General features: G+C 43.6%; 1 protein-coding gene and 1 long non-coding RNA gene across 2 annotated transcripts in view; one reads left to right on the top strand and one right to left on the bottom strand.

Annotated features, from left to right (window-relative positions):
- Positions 1 to 21196, top strand: part of CDC25B (cell division cycle 25B) — a 45509-nt gene extending 24313 nt beyond the window's left edge. Inside the window, exons 10-16 of the mRNA XM_029594141.1 lie at positions 3478 to 3660; positions 4466 to 4561; positions 5384 to 5446; positions 7990 to 8088; positions 10264 to 10397; positions 12960 to 13071; positions 16576 to 21196. Of these exons, the coding sequence (XP_029450001.1) occupies positions 3478 to 3660; positions 4466 to 4561; positions 5384 to 5446; positions 7990 to 8088; positions 10264 to 10397; positions 12960 to 13071; positions 16576 to 16716 (828 nt within the window). The 3' untranslated portion in view covers positions 16717 to 21196. The remainder of the gene's footprint in view (positions 1 to 3477; positions 3661 to 4465; positions 4562 to 5383; positions 5447 to 7989; positions 8089 to 10263; positions 10398 to 12959; positions 13072 to 16575) is intronic.
- The window catches only part of LOC115087229, a 103531-nt gene that overhangs the window by 9666 nt on the left and 66771 nt on the right, over positions 1 to 27094 (bottom strand). The window lies entirely within an intron of this gene.

Below are 27094 nucleotides of genomic sequence, written 5' to 3'. Positions count from 1 at the left end.
TACTCCCCTGCATGCAGTTATTTATATAGTCTTGCTTTTCTTAGAGAATGCAATAGGAAAATCAGAATAATCCAGTGGAGTAAAACCAAGAATGGATCAACCTATCCTGAAAATCTGGAGCCAGTTGGCAACTTTAGCAGTTGTGTTATTGAATCTCGGTCTGAGCATTCAGAAAAGGACAGTTGCTGTGTAACATGTGGCACATGCGTTAGTGTCAATCAGGCCGATTCAGTAAAGTCTGCGGGAGAGCGGGCGAACGCCCGTTCTCCCGGTGCACGAACAGGCCACTCGCCTGTGCGCGCGATACAGTATTTAAATGAGGCCCGGCGGTAGAAACTGGCAAAAGGAGCAGCGGCTGTCAGTGGGTTTGACAGCCGACGCTCAATTTTGCCGGTGTCGGTTCTCGAGCCCACTGACAGCCACGGGCTTGGAAACCGGACGCCGGCAAAATTGTGCATCCGGTTTTAGACCCGCCAGCCGACTTCACATTTTTTTTTTTTTAACTTTTTTTTTTACTCTTCGGGACCTCCGACTTAATATTGCCATGACATTAAGTCAGAGGATGCACAGAAAAGCAGTTTTCCCGGTGCCGGAAGAAATTAGCGCCTACCTTTGGGCAGGCGCTAATTTCTGAAAGTAAAATGTGCGGCTTGGCTTTTTACTTTCTGAATTGCGCGCAAATACCTATTAGGGCCCTCAACATGCATTTGCATGTTGAGGGCGCTATTAGGTTCGGCGGGTTGGACGCGCGTTTTCCGCCCCTTACTGAATAAGGGGTAAGGGAAAACGCGCGTCCAATGGCAGGTTAACAGTGCACTCTGTCGAAGTGCACTGTACTGTATTGGCCTGAATGTTCGCTAAAGAAGACAATGGAGGAGGACCGTTGGTGGTTGACAAGAGTATGGAAAGGAGTGGAGTATACAACTCCATTTACAGAAGAGAATTTGGGTGGAACTAGCAAAACTGAAAGGACAAGGCTATGGAGCTGGATGAAGTACATTCCAAGGGAGCTCAGAGAAGTACTTGCAGGTCCACTTTGAAGGACTTGTTCTTTGAAGATGGGAGCAGTGTTACAAGATTGGAGAAGGGCAGTTGTGGTCCAGCTTCACAAAAAAGTGGTATCAAAGGGGATGCTGGAAACTGCAGGCTGGTTAGCCTTACTTTGGTGATGGGTAAAATTAATGGAGACTCTTATGAAGGAAAGGATATGTCAGTTGCAAGATCCAAGACAACATGGTTTTACCAGAGAGAGGTTTTGTCAAACGAATCAATTGATTTTTTTTTTTTTTATTGTGTGACTAGAGACTTAGATCAAAGAAGAGCACTTGATGTAATTTATTTGGATTTCAGTAAAGCTTGTGATATGGTCCCACATAAGAGGCTAATGAATAAAATGAAAAGCCTGTGTGTGGGTCCCAAGGTGGCAGAATGGATTACAAATTGGTTGACTGCTAAGACAGAGGAGTGGTAAATGGAACCTACTCTGAAGAGAGAACAGTAATTGGAGTGCCTCATGGATTGGTGCTGGGGCTGGTTCTACTCATTATCTTTGTGAGAAATATTGCAGAGGGGGTTAGGTAAAGTTTGTCTTTTTGTGAACGATATTAAGACCTCTATCAGTGATATATCTGAAGGAGCAGAGAGAATGAGACATGATCTAAGAAAGCTTGGTTGACGTTTTGGAAGACTGGATTCAATGTCAAGAAGTGCAGAGTCTTGCTTTTGGGGAGAGAGACCTCCGAGTGATACCTCCTGATGGTCTGAAGGAAGCTAAGCAATGTAACAAGACGGTGGCTAAGGCCAGGCTGCGCAGAGAGGCATTACTAGCAGGAAAAAGGTGATGATGCCCCTGTACAGGTCTCTGGCAAGGCCTCACTTGGCGTACTATGTTCAGTTCTGGAGATCATATTTCAAAAAGAGGATAGAAGTAGTCTAGAGAAAGGTGACTAAAATGGTATGGGGTCCATACAGAAAGATTTGTGAAATGAGACTGAAGGACCTAAATGTGCATACCCTGAAGGAGAGGAGAGATGGGAGCAATGATACAGACTTTGAAATACCTAAATGAGGTTAATGATGCATAAGAATTGAATCTTTTCTGATGGCAAGAAAGCTGTAGAACTAGAAGTCATGATATGAAACTCCAAGGGGATAGACTCTGGAACAATGTCAGGAAATGTTTCTTCAAGGAAGATGTGATTGTGAGAAATGCCCTCCCGGAGGAGGTGGTGAAGACAAGAATGGTAATGAAATTCAAAAGGGTGTGGGATAAACGCGGAGGATCAGCAGTGGCTGGAGGATGGAAATGAAGAAATGGGGTAATTTGTGTGTCTATAGGTAACGTTTCTGCATGGGGATACCTGCATAGAGCAGCAGTTACTAACCTTAATTTGCTGGGCAGGCTGGACTGGCTGGACCTTTTTTAGTCTTTGTCTGCAGTAATTTACTATGTTATATTTAGTGCACCATGTACAAGTATCCAAAGGGAAAAAATAATCCTAAAGAAAACACTCATTTAGAGCTCATCTCTGTTCCTGCTCCAGAATTTCTGTCTTCCAGATATGGAATGCCACTTATACACTTCACTAATTAACCAAACATCACATTCTCTCGGTAGATTTACATCCCAATAGCAAATTGTGCACTTTGCTACTGATAGCTAGAACTTGACTTCCTTATAGCTTGGAATCCAAGTCACATTTTCTGTGGAAGCACTCTTATTACACAATGCATGTACTAATGCTTCAAATAAAATCAGTTCTGACATGTGATTATTGTGGTAATGCCATGCAAGACTATGAAAATATAAGGGTATACCTCCTGCCTATTATTCCCAGCCCAAGTTTAAACATCCCTACATCTTTCCAGGAATCACATGGTTTTTCTCCCGCAATCTTATGGCCTAATGTGCCAGTAAGTGGTGGAATGAGGGGGAAGGCTTGTGCTGAGAACTTAATTAGCATTTCAAATGCTACCCCACCTGAGGATAAAAGCAGAGAACTGTGCTGTTTAGTAGTTGTTGAAATGCTAATCAGCAGAGATGTTTAGCAGATCCTTTGGATACAAGTGAAAGAGCTGGGCCTGCATATAATGCAGAATGTATCCAGTGACATGATTACACAGCAGGGAAGAAGATAATACCTAAAAAAAATGCCAACAAGTGGGGCCTGCCCACACATGGTAGAGGTATGCATAACTTTCAAATGATTAGCATTGCGCTCTGGCTTTAACTGGGCAAACGAGCACAAGTATGTGCCCTCATTCACATTGACATTTTATTATCCTAAGATCTTGCACTTGAATTATAAATCCTTGGGGGGGGGGGGTTGTTCACCCCATGCAATTTTATGTTGCTTGATGCTGTGTACACAGACGGCAGTGCACAAATCAGTCCTAAAGTGTCCCAGCAGGGTGCACCCGCTTGGCTTGACGTTACATGTATCTGATCATCTGCCTGGTATTTCTCTCTCTTTGAAGGACATGATTATTCGGAGTAAATGCCGCAGACTCTTCCGGTCTCCCTCCATGCCCAGCAGAGCAATTCGGCCAGTTTTAAAGAGAATGGATAGACCCGAAGATGATGACACTCCTGTTAAAACCAAACGAAGGAAAAGTGTTACTGGATGTGTGATTGAAGAGAAGCCCAAGGAGGAGGAGCCGGTAAGTGCTGTACCAGAGTGTCTGGTATCCATTTTTTAGAAGATTTGTTTTTCACTGCTGTTGTACTTCTTGAAGATTGTGGTTGCAAGTAGCGTTTGTGCATTTTGAAATGTTCTTGACAAAATGTAGGGCATACAGGGCCTTTTAGAGCATTTTAGCCCAATCTTGTGATGGACTGAAGTGAGAAGAGTATAAGCAATCCTAATGATTCTGGAGCAAATTGCATAGAGAGGGAAAGAATAGGATGACAGACTGCTAATGCTGTTGGAGCCAGAATGCCTCTCAAATTGATTCCCTAATGAGATTTTGAATAGTTAGTACACAGCAATCTTGATATTGGGATGATCCTAGTAAAGTCCACCAGAGGCAGGGGATAGAGGTGAACATGACAGTCTCATGAGCCTGTGTGACCATTGCAGTGTTGGGGAAAATGGGAGGTATGAGGAAGTGGAGGGGACAAAAAGTTTCAGGAGGGCACCTGTTGCTTCATATCTACAGCAACAGGTGCTGATTACAATGGAAAATATACAGGGGTCAAGCCAAACTCTTGCGGCCCACGTTCATGCCCTGTCTTAATACCCAGAAAAGGGCTGACTCCAATTACTTATTCTCCCCTAATCTACACTTTTAAATCTCCTCAGCAGAAAATATTAGCCTTGGACTCATAAATACAAGGGCACTGATTTCAACTATCTGTTAAGTATATAATGATAGTAAAATCTTACATCCAGTGCTAAGTTGAAACAAAACCAAATGGGCTTAATTTTGACTTTATTTTTTAATCCATTTATTTTTCCTCCTGCAGAAAATGAGATTAGGAAGATCAAAGTCATTTTGTCATGATCAAATTGAAAACATTTTGGACAATGATCAGAGGGAGCTCATTGGCGACTTCTCAAAGGTAACAAAAAAAGGCTTTCTTACAAAGGCACAGCCGCCGATAAGACACAAGCAGGCTGATGCAATATAGTGCCCTCAGTTGAGCGCATGGCTTTACATGCGACTGCACGTGTATTTTGGATGTGCATCCACAACCCCAATGCAATGCAGGGATTAGCAGGTCTAAACCACCTCGAAGCTGATAGCACTCATCACATGTAAAGTACATGTAGATGAGGCTATTAGCTAATCCATGCGATTCAAAAAATTTCCCACATGGCCATTGCATCCATTGCAACGCAGCAAATTTTTATGCCAGCCCAGGGCTGGCGTAATGGTCTGCCGCACTCAAGGGCTTATTGGAAAAAAACAAAATCCTGCTTTCTGTGGTTCCTCCTCGTAGAATCGTCAGGACATTAAATAGGAGGAACCACAGAAAGCAGATACAAAAAAAAAAAGTCTTGAAAAAAAAATTCTGGGCACCCACTATTCATGCACAAGATACATTGTCTGGACCTTGTATCTTATGCATGTATATTGTTCTGATAAAACAAGAGAAAACGGACGCTTAAATTGAGTGTCTGTTTTCCTAAACTGCACTGATTCCACTTTTCCTGGTCACCCGATGCCAAGAAGGCACTAGGGATGCACAATTTTCCCTAGTGCCTCCTTTTTAGTGTGACCTCTCATTTAAATATTGGATCGTGCGCCCAGGAGAAGTGGCTGGGCATGCGTTAAGAAAGCAGGTGCTCGGCATTGAGCGCCCGTTTTTTATGCACCCATATTGCATTGGCCCAAATGTTACTGGGATGCAGTTAATAATTGTCATTTTATTAAATTCTAGGCCTATCTTCTAAAGACAATTGAAGGGCGACATCAAGATCTGAAATACATCACTCCTGAGATGGTAAGTAAGAGGCTTTTGCAGTGCTCTGTTTTGCTTGTGCTGCATGCTACCCTTTCAGCTCTCTGCAGGCCAGCTCCAATAGGGGCCCAGTTGGTAAAGCAAACCAATTGGGACGTGTTTTTGGACACTGACCTGCTAATGACCACTCTTAAGCCATATTAGGTGCCCAAACATTTGTCAGAACTCTCAAGCACATAACACAAATATGGTGCTCGGATCTCATCAACTTGTTTTGTGGTATAGGATAGGCTCGAGCAGACTCTGAGAGAGGAGATGGAGCATAGTAAATAAGTTTTACCTAGGTTGGTAACCATTGTTTTTAAACTCCTGAATACTTTTTCTCCATGTGTATTGAATGATTATATTGCATTTTATACCCCAGGCAGTGCTCTGAGATCTGAGGGTGCCCAATTGTAATGGTTACTCCTCCAGTTAAAAAAATCAGTTGGGTTTAAACTAGAGGGTGTGTGTTCTCCTCAGCCCCAAATGAGTGGCATAAATTGCCAGTTAACCTTACAGAGCAGCAAGATTTTAAAAACTTTTAAAATGTTTAGAAAAGCATTAAAGGCAGTGCTCTTTGAGGAGGCTTTTGGATGAAGTAGTATGACCAATTTTAAGTATTTTAAATAGTCTATACATGTATGTATTTTAAGTACTTTATATGTACCTTTGTATTATGTTGATTTTATGATTGTTCTATTGTGATCCGTATTGACCTGACTTTTGGAGGTGGCGGAATATAAGCATTTTTAAATAAAGCTCAGCAAGGTCAGGCAGGGTTCCAGAATTCCAAAAATATATTTGGAAAAAATAAATAGCAAAGGAGCAAAATAATACACCCAAGCAGTTTGTGCAAATAAAATTACTCAGTTTGATTTGATTAAAACATATATGTACAAGTTAAATAGTGTATAAAGAGAACACTTCTTGATTATGCCAATAAACAGTGCAGTATCCTAGCTGGCAAATAAAAAGTATACATATGATTTGCCAAAAAATATTTAAATGGAGTGGTACTGAAATATAATTTTTGCCTAGTTTTATTTAATATACTCATTAGCCACTTTCCCGGTCCACATCAGGCTGCCCAGAATGGTGTACATGACGAAATAGCAGTATATAAAAACAAACTTAAAACAGAATACTATGATAAAAACAGCCTAACCCAAACACCCGTAAGCATCACCACCAGCTACCTACCCACAGACTCCGATATCATCGTTCCAGGTTGAACTTACATGCATTTCATTTACCATGCCTCAGAATCCCTTCCAGACCTCCCCCCCCACCACCAGATAACCAAACCAAGTAGCTGTACCCACCTCTTGTCTAACTGAAACCACTCTGGACCCTTAACCAGCAGCTGTACCAACATTAGTCCATTACATTCCTGGGATGGACTAGTGTTGGCATAACGCTGGCAATGGCATGATTCAAGTCGATGGGGAACAGAGCTTAAATGAATTAATCAAAGAAGATGGGGGCCCCAGCCAACAGACTATACGGAAAACATGTTTTCTCAGAGGGGGTTGGTGTATGCCAATTTAGTTTTTGGGTTTAAGTCTGGGGTGTCTCTGATCCCTTTCTAGTGGCAGACGTCTCCAACACTTTTAGCTGTAGATGAAAAGTGCTTTTCAACAAATACTTCCATTTCTTGATAAAGAGCTATGGCTTGATCCTTGAATTTTTATAATATGAAAATGCATCAGAAGGGACCTGGTCTGGATAGCTTGAGGCATACTGCACCTGGCTGATCCCAGATTACTACTACAACCAGAGTAATGGAAGGAGTTATTTCTGAGCAGTGCACTCATAGTACATGTGGATCCAATTATACTGTTCTTATAATCTGAAATTACATACAAGAGTGGTCAACAGGAGAACGCATACACTTCATGCACTGGACTCTAATAAGTGTGACTTTTTTTTGCCAAGGCCTGATCAAGATAAGCATAAGTACTATTCTGAAAACCTGGCTTTTTAAACAAGCATTTTATAAAGAAAAGGAGGAAAATAGTTGAGCAATAAGGATGCACCAAGCTAGAAGTTTTAGTAACCTACATAAGCATATTAATGTTAAAAATCAAACTGCCTAATTTGTTCCTAACAATCAGGTTTAACTTACACACCTAGTTTATTTAAATTGTTACCGTACTATGATGGCACATGAGTAATTTGTAATCTATACCACCCATATTTCTCTTTATCGTGCCCTTCTGTAAACCATTGTGATGGTATTTAACTTAACAACGGTATAGAACATTTTTTTAATTAAATAAATAAGAGAGGGCCGTCCTCAGCTTCTGCCAGAGCCAGGAGAGGCCCAGAGGCCGAATCGCCAGATTGCTATGTGGCTTGTCAAAAACAAACAAGGAATTGCAGTAACTGTGAAAGGGCAAATGTGGGTATTATAAGAAAAGACAAAACCCTTAAACTGCTTCCAAACAAAAGTATGAGTGAGTAACTCAAGGTCCATTACAGCAAGACTGGAGTAGTGAGCACAGGTTATGGAAAATAAGCTTGTGTTTTTTTATTTTTTATAGATGATGGCTGTGCTGAGTGGAAAATTCAAATCCCTGGTTGAACGGTATCTAATTATTGACTGCAGATATCCCTATGAATATGAAGGAGGGCACATTAAGGTAAAAACTGCCTTAATGTACTATTCCAAACATAAACCCAATACACATGGTGTGAGTTAGGTGAAAGTGCACAGGTCCTTCTGACCAAGGTCGTACCTGTGAGCCTCACACCTCAGGTGTTGTAACACGATATGAGGAAGCAGAGCATGAAAGGGGCTGGGAGCAGAGACCAAGAGGCTCCAGTCGGTATGACAAAACTGTTTCACAAAGTCGTTATGTAATACATCACTTAGATTTCATATTACCACAGATTAATGTTGAGCATTAGAAAACAGTCTGGGAGAATCCAGATTGTCAGATCATGACATACCACCAGCTTCAGTACTGCTCTGCTTGTTGTGCACATTTTTTGTTCATGCATTACATTTTACATTTCTTTTCCTTATTTGTGATGGAAATTAAAACAGTGCAGGCCTTGTGGCCTGTTTAAAAACTTACAACCACGCTTAAAGAAGAGCAATAAAATTCAGAATGATAGCCCTGGAAGAGATCCATGTTTTTAGGGTTACAAAACCGCAGTATAACAGTGTTTTATACTCAAGAAATGAGTGCCCCTTTAAAAATGTATGAAGACAACAGATGCACATTATGGGAGGAAATAAGTGAAGCTTTTTACCTAAGTAAAAGCATGTTAACATGTGGAAAAAAGCCTTTTGATTATTGCCCCCCCCAACTTTGTTCAAATAAAATTACACATGCTTCCTCCCCCCCCCTTTGCTCAAAAAAGGGGTGGGGACAGGTTGGAGGATAAAATGCTATTTAAAATCTCCGCCCGCACTTTGTGGCTGCCTCCATGCAGACAGGGTGTGCGAGTACCCTAAGGCAGAGCTTTCCAAAGTGTGTGTCGGGACACATTAGTGTGTCGCCTGTAGTGTGGAGGTGTGTCGCCCAGTCCACAGGGCCGGCGGAAGCAGGGAACTATAGCAGGAAGATCGGCGGGCAGTGGTGGAGCTTACATCACCACGGCCCGAAGAAAAGGGTCACGTTCACTCCTCCTCCTTCCTGCCTGTGCAGCCCTGGAAGAAAAACGTTGCCGGAGCCGCGTGGGCAGGAAGGAGGAGGAGCATCTGCTGCGTACAGAAGAAGAGCAGCATTAATGGGCCGTTGCGGATCCCACGTTGCGACGGCCCGAGAAGAGGAGGAAACCCGATAGCAGGGCCACTGCGGATCCCACGTCACGGCAGCCCAAGAAGAGGAGGAAACCCGATAGCAGGGCCGCTGCAGATCCCATGTCACGGCCAGGGAAGATCAGGGCCTCTGAAGAGCCCATCCTTCGGCAACCCGTGCAGAGGGACAGCATGTGCCAGTGAGAGCCTGTGCTTGAGCAAGAGAGCATGTAGGAGTGAGAGAGCCTGTGTGTGTGAGAGTGAGACAGCATGTGCACGAGAGAGACAGTATGTATGTATGTATGTATGTATGAGAGAGAGGCATGTGAGAGTGAGAGCTGTGGATGTGTGAGATTGCATGTGAGTGAGAGCCTGTGTGTGTGAGATAGCGTGTGAGAATGAGAACCTGATTGTGTGTTTGAGGGAAGACAGATGGAGAGAAAAGAAATAGAAAAAAAGACCCTGTAAAAGGAATTGGCAAAAAAACAAGAAAGGAAAGGTGGAAAAAAAAAGCCTGTGACCAACCGATTAGAAAACTAAGATCAGACAGCAAAGGTAAAAAAAAAAATTACTTTTTAGTGATTGGCACATGTAATCTTTGGGAATGTGCAAGAGTAGCACTTTCTCTATGCCGATCTCACAATGTACGAGATCAGCATGGAGGAAGTGGAAGCCTGCAAATATTTATTATGAGATAGGTTGTGTTGTGAAACATTTTATTTATGTATATATTTAAGGAAACATACATAAATTGTTGAAATACATTTTGTTCATTTAACCTTTAACTTCTGGTTTGCTGGTAGACTGAATTACTGTGTCACGAAATTATGTTTGTCTAAAAAGTGTGTCACCAACATGAAAAGTTTGGAAAGCTCTGCCCTAAGGGGTTTCCCTCTGACAATGAGCTTGGAGGCCCGAGGGTGCAGAGTACTTGTGGGACTGCCAGGTCTGCAGGCACTATCACTATTGCCCTCTTCATATTCTTCCTTAAATTATAATGGTTTTTGCTGTAAAGCTATATTTTTCTAGTCTTTGTCACCTGTATTTACTTGGAAATGTACCTTCTCAGGGTGCAATAAACTTACCTATGGAGCAAGATGTGGAGGACTACCTGCTGAAGAAACCTATTGTGCCACTGAATGAGGAGAAGAGGGTGATTTTAATATTTCACTGTGAATTTTCATCAGAAAGAGGTCCCAGAATGTAAGTGTATTGAATCTAACTCTCATCATGGCAGCTTGATTAGCCACAAATAGTTTGCTTTAGGATTATTTTTTCCCATTGTCCTGTCAACATTGGGCCATGAAATTTTTTTTTTTTATCAAATTTACCTTTTGGCTTTCTCAGGGGTCTGTTGCTGCTATGAAAAATACAACACAGAGACGAAATATACAGTAATAATAAATGCCGCATTTCTCCGTATCCCTTGTGAAGGCTAAAATAGTAGGGCCCTCGATAAGTAAACTGAACCAAGGCCTGCTTCTTAATCTGGACTCTTTAACGTCTGCCTCTGGCTGTGTACTGCAGCATAATCTAAAGTGTTTATACAGCAGCCTCTGAAAAGGCGGAGTGGCAGGACTGTGCAGGCGTTGGGTGTAACGTTCCTATTAAAGGTGAGCCTTCCTCTGTGGTGGAAGATTGTTCTGGCCCCCGGCCAACTGTGAAGGAGGTATTTTGAATATAACAACTTTATTTAATGTGAAGTTTGGATTATTTTATTTCTGTTTTCTAGTTGACCTTGAGTTCTTCATTGGTTTACATTACAACTATCTCAGCAGAACCTTTAGAGCAGGAGTGAGCAAACCTTTTGATCCTCTGTCCCCACTTCCATCCATACAATTTGTCGGGCCCCCCACCCACCAAAGCTGGGTTAAATTGTGTGTGTGTATGTATGTACACACTCTCATACACATCAGTCTCTCACCAACCAATCAGCCATTGAACCATTTGCCAAATAGCAGGCAATCACACAGAGACACACAAACACAAAGAGAGGCAGATAACACACCACATCCAGACAGGCACCTCACAGTAACAGCAGCACAAACATCTTCCACTGCCAGACACATTGTAAACTAATACAAAACCCTACAAAAAGGACACTCAAAATCTATACAGCAAACTTATCATAACGTAACAGTAATAACACCAAGAACTCAAACAAGAACCTTACCTGTGAAAGCAGCACTGTAAATATTACACTGAGCCCCAGAATACCAATATATCACCTACTGGGGGAAACAAAACAATCCCGATTGCTATAGATCCCTACACAGAAACTGCACACTAGCAGAATCTCTCACTTTGATCAATGCACAGAGAAGAGACAGATCCTCATCCAATGCAGAATAAAGGATCACAAATTAGAACCAGCAATATGCAGACAAAAACTGAAATGGAAACTCAAGAAGCCAGACGCTGGCTACAGTGTAACAATGGAAAAGCAGAACTTCCATTCCTCATAAAACAATAAAATCAAGAAACATAAAGCATCAATTATAATTGTAGAATCATACTAATAAAAGAGTAAACATTTCAAAACTACTGAATTTCCCAAGCACCAATAAAATTTCAAAACAGCACACACATCAAATAACACCCAATAATTAAAACCGAGGATAAAGCCTCTGCTGGTCATACCTGGGAACTTGATTTCCAGGCACCCTGAGATTTTCAAGGATTAGGGGGCTAGGAGGACACCCAAACTTTATCCTCTCTTGCTTATCCACACAGGCATGTTCATTCTGTCTCATACGTTCAGTCATACATACCCACACACTCGCATACACATACTCTAAGTCCATGTCCCCCCTCATGCACACAAAAGCTAGTTTCCCTCATACACACAGGCTGTCACCTACACAGACCCTCAGGCAGGAACCCATTCATTCTGACACACACAGACCAGCTCCCATTCTTACACACACACACACTCTCTCATACACACACAAGGTCCAGTTCATACACATATACACACTGAAAGCAGACCCCCCTCTCTTTGTTTTGCCGGCAGCCTCGGAGCGTCTCATTTCTGCTGTCGCTGCTGCATGGCTGTTGGGGAGGAGCCAATCACTCGTTGCTGCTTTTGGCACTGAAGCCTGTACTGCTGCCTCCGCCTCTGTGCAGGCGCCGCAGAATAAAAAAATTGGCGGGACCACTTCTTCTTCCATGCTGATCTCGGCTGCAGGGCCTCTCTGTTTTTCGGCCACTGGTGGGCTCAGGTCCAGCAGCGGCCGCGTGTACCTTCCCCTGTGGCATGACATTCGCGGCTCCCTGGAAGCTTGTTTGTGGCCCCTTGGGGGCAATGCCCCCCTCTGTGTTTGAGCACCCCAGCTTTAGAGGATGATTTGACGCTTTCAAAAAAGGATCTATATAAGTGATAAATCACCATTCCAGTGACGTGCTTTTATTCATTATAAAACTGATTTAAAAATAACATTCCTGTGCAGTCAATTTAAATTTTGTGTTTGAGCTAGCTGTTTCAAAAATCGATTACAAGACAGAGTGGATGCAGAAGGGCCTGCGTGGACTTGAAAGCCCAGGCCCTAAGACATCAATAGGCTATTCTTGTGTTTGTTACATGGCATCGGAACCTATAAACTCGCCATAAGACACAGAAGAAAATATTTTCTGCCATAGGTTAATTTTGTTAATTCCTTCTGCATGCTCCTCAAACTTTACTCCTTTGTGTGAAATCTCTGGGAAAGCACCAGTGTAAACTTAATAATCTGCATTAATCTGAAGCACTCTTGTATGTCTTTAAAGGTGTCGGTTCACCAGAGAAAAAGACAGAATGAAAAATGAGTACCCTCACCTGCACTATCCAGAGCTGTACATTTTGAAAGGTGGATATAAAGACTTCTTCCCAAAGTACCAAGTAAGTAATCTGAGATGTCAGTGGGCTGCATATCTGGGAAGAGACTAATTTTTGTTTGAGGGGTAAGGATGGAGAGTATTGGTCTGGTGTCTTGTCAGAATGTTAGGAATGATCTGAAAAGGAATAAAACGGAAAATATTGAGCCATGGTACAATTGCACCTTAAGTATTTTGTACAGTTCTGGTCGCTCCCATCTCAAGAAAGACATAGTGGAACTAGAAAAGATGCAGAGGAGGGTGATGCAAATGATAAAGGGGATGAATATCTCTCCTATGATGAGAGGCTATGTAGGCCAGGGCTGTTCAGCTTGGAAAAGACGGCTGAGAGGGGGCATGATAGTTCATAAAATCATGAGTGGGGTGGAAAAGGTAGGTAAAGGATGTTTATGTACCTATTCAAATATTAAATCAAGGGGATAGTCCATGAAACTAATAACAGCAGATTTAAAACTAATTGTAGAAAGTACTTTTTCACTCTGTGTACAGTTATGCTGTGGGCAAAGGACACGTGGAGACCCTCCGGGAGGGGTTCACATCATGCCCGCATGGTCATCGGCGCCATTTCCCCTCCTTGACCGCCGTATTGTCAGCACAACCGACTTGTGCGCACAGCGACGCGCACTACAGTGCCGGGCGCATAGCGGCCCGCATAAACGGCCCGAGCGCACAAATAGGCCCGTGCACACAACGGCGCGCACATCTCGCCCAGGTGCACAAAGTGATAGCCTGCGTGCGCATCCCGCATGCACATCATCGGCGCACCCAGAACGCATAACTAAGTCTCCTGGCGCGCATACCAACGCACACAGACAAGTTTTGAATTACTCCACGCGCACAAGTCATGGCACCGCCGGCCAAGAAGATCAAGGGACAAGCCCTCTGCCCAGCCTGCCACCTGAGAGCTGTGCAACCTGAAGTGGCCTCCGCATTATGCCAGTAGTGCGAAGAGGCTCAGGGGGAACCTAAGCAAGGCCCCCAACAGCAAGTAGAGGGTTTCGGATCCACTGACTATAGTACACCGGACCTCTGTATCTCCGACTCAGCGCCTACACAGGAAGGCACCTCAGGGGCTTCCACCATAAACCCGCCGGGATTCAATATGGACCCAGGTATCTTTTCCTGGGTGGAATTCTTCAAAGGGGACTACAAACCTTTGTCCAGGCGCAATCAGTACCGCTGGCGATACAGTGCCAGTCTTCACCAGAAGCACGAGATCTTCCAAGCACCGCTCGAGACATGCCCCACCTAGGCAAGAGCCTCACTACAGGCGATACAGACACCTTGGGGGACAAGACTGACTCCCTGGAGGAAGGGGAAATCCCCCCAGGGATTGAACCATACTGCGATTCTTCTCCAAAGACGAGTTACAAGATATCGTGTCTCTGACCCTGAAGACGCTGGCCATTCCAGGCATGGGTACCACAGTAGAGCTAAAGATGAACCCCGTCCTGGTGTCCCTCCGTCAGGCTTCATGCTATTTTCCAATGTTGCAGGCCGTACAACAACTGATTGACCTGGAATGGAATGCTCCGGAGGCCAGCTTCAAAGGAGTATGGGCCTTAGTACCCTATACCCCTGGAACCCATGGCCAAGGAACTCCTACGGTTCCCAAAAGTGGACGCCAAGGTCTGCGCCATCTTTAAGCGCACAACCATCCTGGTCGAAGGAGGAGCGGCACTCAAGGATGCCCAGGACAGACGTCAAGAAGCCATCCTCAAACAATCCTTTGATGTAGCAGCAATGACCCATGATCCTGGAATTTCTGCAGACGGCTTGAAGAAGGGGTTGTCTCTCAACTCCCTCAAGGTTCAGGTGGCCACACTGGCCTGCTTCAGAGCCAAAGTGGACGGCATTAGTCTATCAACCCATCCAGATGTTTCCCGTTTCCTGAGAGGGGTCAAACAAATCAGACCAACCCTAAAGTGGCCAGTACCCCTATGGAATCTCAATCTAGTACTAGACTTCCTCGTGGGAACTTCCTTCAGACCAACACGTGGTCTGTCACTATGGCTCCTGACCTTGAAGACTACATTCCTAGTGGCAATATGTTCAGCCCGTCACATCTCCGAGCTTCAAGCGCTATCCTGTCTGGAACCGTTCCTCAGGTTCTCACCGGGATCCATACAGCTACGCACTGTCCCCTCCTTCCTACCGAAAGTGGTTTCTCAATTTCATCTAAACTTGCTAACATCTCCAGACGAACATAAGGACGTGGAATATTCACGCCTTCTTCGCCATCTTAACGTCGGCAGACTCCTAGTCCGATATCTGGAAAGACTGGAATCTGTGCGAAATACGGACCACCTATTCGTCCTTCACAGCGGGAAGAAACAGGGGGAAGCGGCTTCGCGGGCAACTATAGCGCGCTGGATCAAAAGAAGTAATCAAGGTGGCCTACGTAGAGGCAGGGAAGCCTCCACCTCTACAAGTCAAGGCCCATTCTAAAAGGGCCCAGGCAGTGTCCTGGGCGGAAACCAAGATGCTGTCGCCTGCTGAGATCTGTCGGGCAGCGACTTGGTCCTCCATACACACCTTCTCCATGTTCTACGGCCTGGATGTCCAGGCCCTGGAGGAGACAACCTTTGCAAGGACAGTGCTAAGTGGGCCAAGGGCAGCCTCCTGCCCTGTTTGGGAGTAGCTTTTGTACATCCCATTGGTCCTGAGTCCATCTGCTACACGCTAGGAAAAGGAGAAATTACTTACCTGATAATTTCGTTTTCCTTACTGTAGACAGATGGAGTCAGCATCCCACCCACGGCTGCCCCGGAATCCGGAAACGTCGGGTGAAAAATCCAGAGATCAAGATAAGCACGGGTAAGCCAGGTATTACCCCTAGTTCAAGACATCCATAGTTGCCGGGTGTCGGTGTTATCCGGTTGAGTGCACTGGCGGTCTCCAGTTTGGAAATCAGTTGAACCAGTCCTAGTTAATCAAGTTATTAAAGCACACATATCCACAATTGCTTTTCGAGGAGAATACTGAAGAGCTAAGCATGCTGCACGGGTATATGTAGGCTGACGTCAGCTTTGAAATCTGACTCAGTCTCCCATCTGCTATCAGGAGTACACTATACCCATTGGTCCTAAGTCCATCTGTCTACACTAAGGAAAACAAATTATCAGGTAAGTAATTTCTCCATTAGATCTACTTTAAGAGATCTGAGACAGGGTGCTGGGTGTGATGGACCTGGGTCTGACTCGGCATGGAAATTTTATGTTCTAATGCTCTTAGATCTTTCCAGTCTAGAGACCACATAGATCACATTAACATTTTAACCAGTGGCAGAGAATTTTCATGTACTTTAATTGGTTAACTCCAGCAAAGCTACTAAGCCAACTGAAAACACCCCTGTGTAAACCTTAACCCTGGAAAAACCTTTTAAATCCAGTTGTATGTTATAACATTTACTTACTTTGAATTAAGTGTGGTTCGATTTTTGCCTTGATAACCCTATTGTGACTTATAGACTGACATTTTTCATTAACTAAATTACTTTCCACCACAGGTACACTGTGAGCCACAAGGATACCGTCCCATGCATCATGAGGATTTCAAGGAAGACCTAAAAAAATTTCGCACAAAGAGCAGAACATGGGCAGGAGAGAAAAGCAAGCGAGAGCTGTACAATCGACTTAAGAATTTGTGATGCATGGAGTGAGGGCTGCCAACCATGAGATTGACTGGGCATTTCATAAAGGCAAGGCTAGCTGCTAAAGCTGCTGTTCTGGGCACATTTCAAATGCACGAGGGACTAAGTACGTCTGCCAGAGAACAGCTGCGGTGTCTACACCTTCAGTAAATTTCATTATGGGCTGGCACCCATATCATGAGACTTGAGGCTCTTGTCTGAATTGGAGTCTTATTGTATGCTGAACCATCTCTTCTTTCTACTGCAATCCAGTTGCTTGGATTTACCAAGACATTTGCTGCCTCCCTGTGTGTTGTAAAAGGGTTCAACCACAGTTGTCCAAGCTGGTTGTGCAAGCATTATTCCAGTGGAGTTCAGACAAGATTTGCTGGTTGGACCTGGCCTTTCTGGGTGCAGGTGCTCGTTCTCCTAAGGAAGATAAAGATGACTTGGACTCGTATATTAACTACAAGAAGTATGTAGTGTGAATGTGGCATTCACTTGCTACTAAAGACCACTTTGTTTTCATTTTACAATAGTATAAAACAATACATGTACCTTGAGAGGTAGAACACATTTCAAATCATGTGAGCACTCAGGGTCATTTTTTTGCCGGCCAGTTAAAATGTATAGGACAAATGAGGTATGTGTAAGCGTGTGTAGATGCTTGATACTTTTTGTTCTGCCATTATATCTAAAGTGATTTTCTATAACATCACAATTATGTAAAAACATAGATACTTGATTTTTTTTTCTATAACACTTTTCCACTATCACTGGATCACAAACTAGTTTCTATGACATCGTCCAAAAATAACATGAAATACAGTATCATGTATGTAAGGTTATATATTTTTATTCAGTGTAGAAACTTCTGTTTTGTTCACTTACATGTTTTTAGTGTACAGAGGCTTGGTATTAGAGTAATGCATATTGTGGAACTCTTAATACCAAGTAGCAATATCACTTGCAAGTACTACTTAATGCACACATTTGTCTTGTGCATTGTGGAACCCCTTGATATGTTTGAAAATGTGTGTGGGGGGGGGAGTGGGAGTTGTAACCTTGCAGATTTCATAAAACCAGGATGTCATAGAATACCCCGTTTGTGATGTTTTGATGGTGCAAAAGGATGCTGCATCACTGGAGTTTTGACATCAGCAACTCTGTTTCAGGCTTTTGTGCATCTACCTTTATAACAAAGCTGTTTTTTTGTTTTTTTTTTTAAAAGATTGAATTCCAAATTTTTTCTTTGTTTGTATTGCTCTCTGTGGTGTGTTCGCTTGTCTTCAGCTCTTGGTTTCTTCTAGGCTAAGAGAGCAAGGACGAACAGGTTATCATTAGTCTAGCTATCTGTTTCCAAAGAAACAGGCCACTGACCCATTCCTGCCATTTGCCACAGTGTTGTGGTTTAACCATCAAAATCCGGGGTGATGTGGACCCCATGTATCTTGAGCTCTATAGTGACACCTAGCTGTAGGTAGCATCCAGGGCGGCAAGGTGCTTAAAAGTGCTAGAGTGTTGCTGTCCATGTCTTTTCAGGTTAAAAATCACCGCTGGGTGTTTTTTCTTTTTTGTTCTATGCCTGAATAGGACCTTTTTTGTTTTCTTAAACAAATTTTCTCCTAAACCCCACACTTACATATGGCATAAACTGCAGCAGGTAGCAAAAACGTAGTCTTCATATTCCCAGCTGTTTTGAGTTCAACAAGGGCAACAAAAAGTGCCTTTGATTTTTGGTAACTAATTTTACATTCTTTGCCCTAGTCTAACTCAAGCATTTTGATTTTTCTGAAATTTTCTACTCTTGTTTGCCGAATTACGAGAAGAATGCTGCTCATATAAACACCTAAGACACAAAATTAGAAAAAACTTGTTAGTATAAATGGCCCATACTTTAATAAACAAAACAGTACAGACTTTTCCTGGTGACACCATAAACGAATGAAAATCATGATTTAATAATTTAAGATAGAAGTGCCATGATTATATGTGGAGATATATCATACAGTATATAGAGATTATGTATCCATATGAAATTTAATTTTTGACAATGATTTCTTTAAGCTCACTGAGTTTTTGTTTTTTTTTTCTTTTGTGGGAAAGATTATAGTGACAAGCAAAACATTAAATAGTTTTTATGAGAACTGTTTGGATAATGGAGAGCCTTCAAGTTTGGTAATTTGTAAATTGATTGATGAAGGATGAGGAAAATACATTGTTCCTCACACTATTAAGCAAACCTGCTAAGAGTGACAATTCTAAATCACTAGGGAGCACGCAGCCAGCCAAACTGCTCGACTGCCTGACATGCCCCCCAAATTCTGGAATAGCATTTTACTGCAGGCGGAAGAGGATCGTGGCCCTAGGACAGCTTAAAAAAAAATAAATCTGTGAAATCCTAATTTATTGGAAAGCATTTACAGATGCACAATTTCAAGATGTTTCATAAGTTAATATGTGCTATTTGGCTGTCAACCAGCATGCACATAGTGGCGGTTTTGTTTTATATAATAAGCGCATATTAAACTTATTTAAAGGTGGTATCTAGAGATTGCATGAGATTGGTCACTTGTATCATGTTAATATATTATTCCTAGTGCCCCCCTGTGTGGCTGGGGCAGAGGCTGTATTCCTAGTGCCCCCTCTGTGGCTGGGGCAGAGGTTTTATTCCTAGTGCCCCCTCTGTGGCTGGGGCAGAGGATTTCATTTCTCTAGTTTATGATAGAGGCTTCCCAGCTTGGACATTTTTGTTGCTCATTAGCTAAAGGTAATGCTGAAGCTTCAGCACTGGTGCCAGTCCAAACAAGCCATATTGCACACAGCACACCCTACAATGCTTCATAGCGCTGCAGAAAACTACAAACTATTTTAATGCCGAACATCTAACCAAACCAGTAAACACCTGAACAAGAGTACCTGCCATATTGGCAGAGTTTAACCGGATACTGTTCCTTGTAGGCCCCATGAGGCTGTACGAGCCTTGTCATCTGATGCCACTGACATCAGAGTGCAGAGAATGACACTTGGGTTGCCCTCCTGCTTTCTCTCCAGAGTAGGCATCTGGTCTGCCACAAAACCCAGGGTGAATAGTCCAAGTTCCCATGTATTTTGTACCTTGCAGATCCACAGAACACTTTTCAGACTTTGAAATGAGTAAGCCCTGGAGTGGATTTTGTCAGGATTGAGTCTAAATTCAAAGTAGGTGCTAACCTGGTTCTCCTGTCTCTCATTCATATTGAGAACTGCAGGGACCCTAGCCATGAAAGCACTTCCAACCTGTTGCATTTTTACAAGACAGTAAGCTGCAGAACTTGTTTACATCATCTAAGATCTAAATGTTTCAGGACAGATCAAGTTAACTGTTATCTAATATTTTTTTTTATTTTTACCTCACAGGGATTTTTTTTATATATATATATAAACATTTAAAAAGGTATTTCAGAACATGACGTTTTACAGTGTTAAACTGAAGAAATGTAAAACCTATTAATCTAAAATTTTATAGTTCAGATTTTAATAAGTTTAGCAAAACAGTTGCAGAAATTTACAGTAAGATGTTCTAAGCAAAACTACAATTTTGCCCAAATGTCAAAACTTGGGCTGGCCTGGAAGCTCAGCAGCAGGACTGTGTGCTGCCTAGCAAAAAAACTGGGTTGGATTATTAGCTCAGCCTGGTGCTCCCTAGGCTGGCCGGGGTTGGAGATGCTACAGAGGAAGCACTCCCTGGGGAGTTCCATTCATTTCACAGCAGTGACACCTAGTGTTTGGAACTAGGGTGCGCGCACACTAGGCTCTGAAGAGAGCTAGGACCAGAGAAGATGATGATAGGGGAACTACTCTGGCTAGTTGCAAATGAAGACTCCTCTGCCACTGTCCAAGAGTCAGTTCTGACTGAGATGGAGCAGGAGAAGACGGCTGCACCCAAAATACAGTTAAAAAAAAAAAAAAAGCATGCTGGATTTAGGGAAGTTTAAAATTGTGACTGAATTCTAACTGTTCCATTTAATTGCTATCCAATGTAAAAAAAAAACCTGTGGTTATATACACATGATTACCTGTATAGTCTTATTGGTGCTGAACATTTGTATATGAAAGGCTATGGGGGAACTAAGATGAACAGAGGGTATATAGGTGAATGGGTATTTACTGTGACGTATGACTGCATTTTTTTTTTTCTGCTGTACTTTATTTTAAATTATGGTTTTGGAACCAGCCTGCTTTTAAAATTCTATGACTGTGAGAGTACTGTACTGTAGAAATCTCCATTTTTGTGTCCTGGAAACGCACACAGCAGTAGCAGGCTCAGCTCTTTCAGAACCTCAGTGTGCTACAAAGTGATAGTGCTCTGTCCATGCTGGACATATGGAATACACTACAAACCGTCATCTCACATCTCACTGATTCACATTTGCTAGCAGCGCCATTTGGGGAAACACAGACTGTGAGTTCTTGGTTCCTATGTAACAGCAGGCAAAATAAACTCAATTTAAAATCCTTTGTGTGTTGTGTCATATGCAGAGGGCAATCCCTCTGGGGACAACTCCAGTATGTAGTGGCAGGACTAGCCAGCAGACTTCAATGGGCCGATGCAATAAGGTGCCCATTTTCTTAATGCGAGTTTAGCCACATCTGGGCGCCTGATGCAATATTTAAATGAGCTGCTGTGGTAAAAAGGACATGCTACGGAAGAATTGTGCATCCCTAGCGCTCAAATGCACATCAGGGGCCGGGCGCTCAATACGAGTATCCGTTTTATCCTGCTTCAGGTTTTGAAATGCAATGGCTTGATGAAAAAAAATAAATTCTGGACGCACAGTTTACACGTGATGGTGAAATCATCCTGGAGCGTGTATATTGTGTGTCCATAATCTTTTTTTTTCTTCTCATCAAGCCATTATTCTTGAACACTAAAAACACTAGATTTAAGTATTGCAAAGATACTAAGATGAAGGAACCACAGCGGACATTTGTTTTGTTTTTTAAATTTCTCCTGAGCCCTTGACTCGTGGATTGACTTAACGTCAGCTCCGGGGATGGAGTTAAATTTGCTGTGTTGTGCGCATTGAGCGCCCAGCAATTTTCTGCATGGGGGGCAATAGCTAATAGTCTCATCTACATGGAATTTACATGAGATGAGCACTATTGGCTAAGCATTTTGGATGCAATAATCTTACGGCATCGGATGCTAGTCTAGCGCATCCAAAACACGCGTCCAATTGCTTGTAAATCTGTCCACAGTTATAATTGGCATGCAAGTGTTTATTTTCACTGGGCTTTTGTTTTTACTTGGGCTGTCAGTTTGTGCTGTTTTCAGTTTGATGCTGTAAACAATTTTTACATGTCTACAGTCCTGTAAACTCAAAGGCGGCACTGAGATGTGTCTGGGTCAGTCCCCATTCAGCTCTTAATTTTTTTTTAATAATCCTGGAGGAATGACTGCAGGGTCACGGAACTGGAGGACGAGCACCATGGGCAGAATCCATGTTTCAGCACAGCTTCTTCCTGACTGCTTCCATGATACTGGCTCCCACCAGGCCAATATCAAGGAGAAGCAGTGGCTTGAGCCTTTACTTTGACCTTAGGAGTCAGAAAGATACAGGGACTGATATAACATTACAAACTCACATGCTGATTCATTAAAAAGTGCGGGAGAGCTGGCGCTACCATGTTGAGCACCCGCTCTTCTGACGCGTGCCCAGGTGTCCTGGGCGCGCGATTTTGTATTTAAATGAGGACCCGTGCCAATAAGGAGACGGCGGCTGTCAGTGGGTCCGACAACAGATGCTTAATTTTACCTGCGTCTGTTTTCAAACCCGCTGAAAGCCACGGGTTCAGAAAACGGATGCCGGCAAAATTGAGCAACCGTTTTTAATCCGCCAACCAGAGGGCAGATTTTTTTAAAATTTTTTGGGGCCTCTAACTTAATATCGCTATGATATTAAGTCAGAGGGTGTACAGAAAAGCATTTTTTTCTGCTTTCTGTACACTTTCCCGGTGCTTTCTATGGTTAACGCCTGCCTTTTGGGCAGACGTCAATTCCTGAGAGTGAAATGTGCGGCTTGGCCACACATTTTACTTTCAGTATCCTGGGCGACTAACTAATAAGCTCATCAACATGCATTTGCATGTGGTGAGTGCTATTAGTTTTTGCGAGGTTGGCCGCGCGTTTTCAAGGCGCTATTACCCCTTACAGTATAAGGGGTAATAGAAGCGTGGCCAAACGGGTGCTGAATCGGCCTGTGAGTCAGATTGGTATAGAATGAGCAGTAATGGGACTGTCCATTCCTTTTGACACCCTCTGCTGTGTAAAAGGACAGAGTTGTCTTTACATAACAGAGAGAGCACCTGAGTTCCTGCATAGCAATATCTTTTTCTCTATGGACTACAGCCTGGAGGTGATGGTATGGATCCTACAGACTTGGGCTGGAGGTTCTGGGGCTGCAGGGTAGAAGTGCTGATGCAGTTATGAGGGCTGAAGTGAAGCCAATGGGGATGTGGAGAAGAGGGCAGCTGGGGCTACAGGATGGCAAGCCAGAGAGCAAGCTGTAAGCGCTGGTAGTGCTATGCACTGCTGCAGAATGAAGGCTGGTGGTTAGTATGCAGTGCTCTTAGCTGTTTGTGGGCCTGCAAGGCTGGGTGGTATTGGTGAGGGGAGGATTTGATAGATAAACTTTTGGGGAAAAGGCGAGGGGTGCAGCTAACTAGTTTATGTACCACCTTGTTTCCTGTGGTGGGTTTGTCAACTATCATTTTTTTTTAATGATTTTTCTGCTCCTACGCTAGAATGTGGTATTGCTAATCAAAATGATCCACGGTTCCAGCTTTCTCTGGTTCACACACTTATGTCAAAAGAGTAAAGCTTATTTAATGGGCTGCAAACTGGAAAACCAGGATTTTTGCATATGCCGACTGTTGAACAATGTTAGTTTTGTGGTTTGATAGTAGGCCATCTTGAGGCAGTCTTGGGACCAGAGAAGTGCAGCACTAGAATGGCAGAATTTAATGCTCAGTCAAGAGTTGTGTGACCCATAACATAATTCACCAAGATCATACAAAAAGTGAGCACTGCCTGATAAGAAGCAAAATACTGGGCTTCCAGCAGAGGAGAGGATGTGGCCCTAAGAGAAAGGGTGTAGTCGAGTGGTTAGAGCAGGGCTTTCCTAGCAATACTACAGCAAATTAGATTTGCAAGATATCTACAATGAAGATGGCATATTTACATACTTTGGAGACCCAATATCTGCAAATTTATCTCATTGAGCATTACACTACAAATCAAAATTCCTGGAATAAAAGTTAAAATTCTGTTCAGTCATTGACTATCTGTAACCCGTTTTCTCTTTTTGTGCCACAGTTTACAAAAATAACTGGGTAATAAAAAAAAAATTCTCATTTTCCCCTTCTGCTTTTGAAGTTTGCATGCAGTCTAGGGCTCAAAAATATTCTTCCATGCTCTCCACCTTAGAGCAAGCTGCACATGTTGCTGAAATATTGAACTGTAAAGTTTTATTGGGATCCTGCTTGGAAGAACAGTATGCACCAGAAGGCAGGTGCAAATTATTGCTCCGTCTTTATCAAAGAAAATGTCATGTTTTAGGGTAATGCCAAAGCAAAATTAGAGCAATTTTTGTACTGGTTAATAATTGACAAATCACTCCCCAATAAATCTCACATATCCTAAACCATGAAGATCCTCTATTGTGACCTTAAACTGGTACAGAGGTCAAATAGACCATAAGCAAATTCACACTTGATGATGCAGGCTAAGAAGTCATTAACATACACAGCTGGTAACAAGGGGTTTCTTTGTTTCCCCAGGTTATGTAATCCAAGATGGAATGCGTCATAGTGATAATATCCCATGCAGTAAATCCTGTGAAAAATTCTATGCATCTTATTCTTACTCAGGCAGTTTGATATATATATATATATATATATATATATATATATATATATAATTTATTTATTTATTTATTTTTTTATAGGGCTATGTCACAGAACAGGCTTTTACAAATATTGCTTCTTCAGCCAGTCAGGTATCCTGCTAGCCTCTGTGAAGACAAATTACTGAAATAAAGATTAATATATATATATAAAATCTTTTTGGGCTAACAGTACATTTTTTTGACCAATAAATAGGGTTTTGTTTTTATTTGTCAAACTTTTATTTCTCGGTGTTCAAATGGACTAAAGGCAGCCAAAATAATTTGTCCAAATTAAAATCAGCAAGCTTAAATATAATAAGAACTGCCTGTTTATTCTGTGAAAGGAGAAAATGCCTCAAGGTATTGTAAATGTGCAGGTAACATAGTAAAATAAAAAATACCAGCAGCAGCCGGTTTGCTGACTTTTCTTGTCAGAAATATCTTGCAGTTGAGAACACACCCTTTATGTGTGGGAGGAAGGAAAGCAAAACCCCAGCAAAGTTACAGAATTTGAAGCCGATGCAATATAGTGCACTCAGCCTAGTGCACAACTTGCCTCTTGGTTGGATGCACATTTTGGAAGTGCTAGAATAACTCCCGACGCAATAATGGGATTAGCGAGTCCAAACCAGTGCGTAGCTAATAGCGCTCAGTACATGTAAATGCCATGTGGATGAGGCTATTAGCTAGTATCCCCGATGCAAAAAAACCCACTGGGGTACATTTTAAAAAACAGCACGCGTGCGCAAGGCTGCGCAAAATCGGCAGCCTGCGAGCGCCAAGCCGCGCAGCCTGCCTCCGTTTCTGCCGAGGCCGCTCCGAAATCGGAACAGCCTCGGAGGGAACTTTTTTTTTGTCTTCCCCCCCCCCCCACCTTTCCCTCCCTTCCCCTATCTGACCCACCCCCCCTGGCCCTACCTAAATCCCCCCCCCCCTACCTTGTTCGATGCAGTTACGCCTGCCGGCTGGCCAGGCCACGCTGTCGGGGCACTTGGCCACGCCCCCTGACCCCCGGACTGCCCCTGACCCCAGACACACCCCTGGATCGCCCATTTTAGCAAGCCCCGGGACTTACGCGCGTGCCAGCGGCCTATGCAAAATAGGCGAGCGAGTGCCCTGCGCGCGGAAATCCGGTAGGATTTACGCGTGCAGGGCTTTTAAAATCTACCCCACTATGCGCCCAACAAGCACGTTTTAACCTGCAAACATTAATGCCAGCCCAGGAGCTGGCGTTAAGTCTTGAGGCGTTACAAGCCTCAACAGAACAGCCCAAAATACTCTTTTTCTGTTATTCCTCTGACTTAATATCATCGCGATACTAAGTAGGAGGGCCCACAGAAAGCAGCATCATGACAAAATATATGTCTTGATGGTGGTCAGGTTAGGGAAACCGATGCTCAATTTACCAGCGTCAGTTTTCCTAACCCGTGGCTGTGTGCCGGTTAGGTAAACTGGCGTTCTCAAATTGAGCATCCCTTTTCCTACCCCGCAAAGCCACGTCTCCTGGGTGCCCTACACAATTTATTCCTAGCTCATCCTTTTTAGCATTGCCCTTCATTACCATATCGCATCGGGCACCCAGGAGAGGCGGATGGGCGAGCATTAGGGAAATGGGCGTCTAATGCGAGCACCCGTTTTCGACACACTTTTATTAGATCGGCCCCTTTGTGTGCTGTAGATTGCAACACATGCAATGGTACAGAGCAAAAAAAAAGGAAATTGGCCATGGAATCCTGGCTGGAACCCTTTGTCAGGCCTAGGGACAGAACATGCGGACTTGCCTGTACACATGAAGGGAATCCTGCAAAAACATATTATGTGAATACTAGCGGTGGCCCGCCACGCGTTGCAGTGGCAGAGTCAGGTTCTTTTCCCCCCCTCCCCCTTCCCCTTGCTCATTTACCTCAGTCACACATCGTCCTCCCCGTTGGGCACTCACCCCCCCTTTCCTCCCCTGTCCCCACTCCAACTCTCTCCCCTCACACTCACCCCTCCCCCTTTTGTCACTAACCCCCCCTTCACTCCCCTGTCCCCACTCCAACTCTCACGCCTCACACTCACCTCTCCCCTGTGTCTCTCCCCTGACACTCACCGCCCCCTTCATTCACCCTCCCCTCACTGTCACCTCTCCCCACCTATTCCCTACCCTTTTGTCAGTGACACCGCACCCTCTCTCAATCTCCTTCCCTGATTCTGATCCCCTCCGGCTCGCAATGCCCTCCCAGCTGCCCCTCCCCGTCCCTCTCACTCTTGTGCGGTTCTGCGGTGGCCCGCTCCCGAAGGCACGAGATCAGCGAGGATCCCTCCCTGTCGTGCACGTGAGCCGTACCAGATCGCCGCCGCAGCTCCTCCCAGATGTCGAATTTCGGCCGGCCGACACCACCTCGCCTGATATTTGCCGCCGGTCCGCCGCCACTGCTGCTCCTTCCAGCGCCATGTTGGTCCCGCTGTGGCCGACGTGCGCTCCC

The sequence above is a fragment of the Rhinatrema bivittatum genome, chromosome 1 (genome assembly GCF_901001135.1).
Source record: "Rhinatrema bivittatum chromosome 1, aRhiBiv1.1, whole genome shotgun sequence".
In the NCBI taxonomy this organism is placed as follows: Eukaryota; Metazoa; Chordata; class Amphibia; order Gymnophiona; family Rhinatrematidae; genus Rhinatrema; species Rhinatrema bivittatum.
The sequence above is the reverse complement of the archived record's forward strand: the minus strand, read 5'-3'. Positions and strand labels throughout refer to the sequence as shown.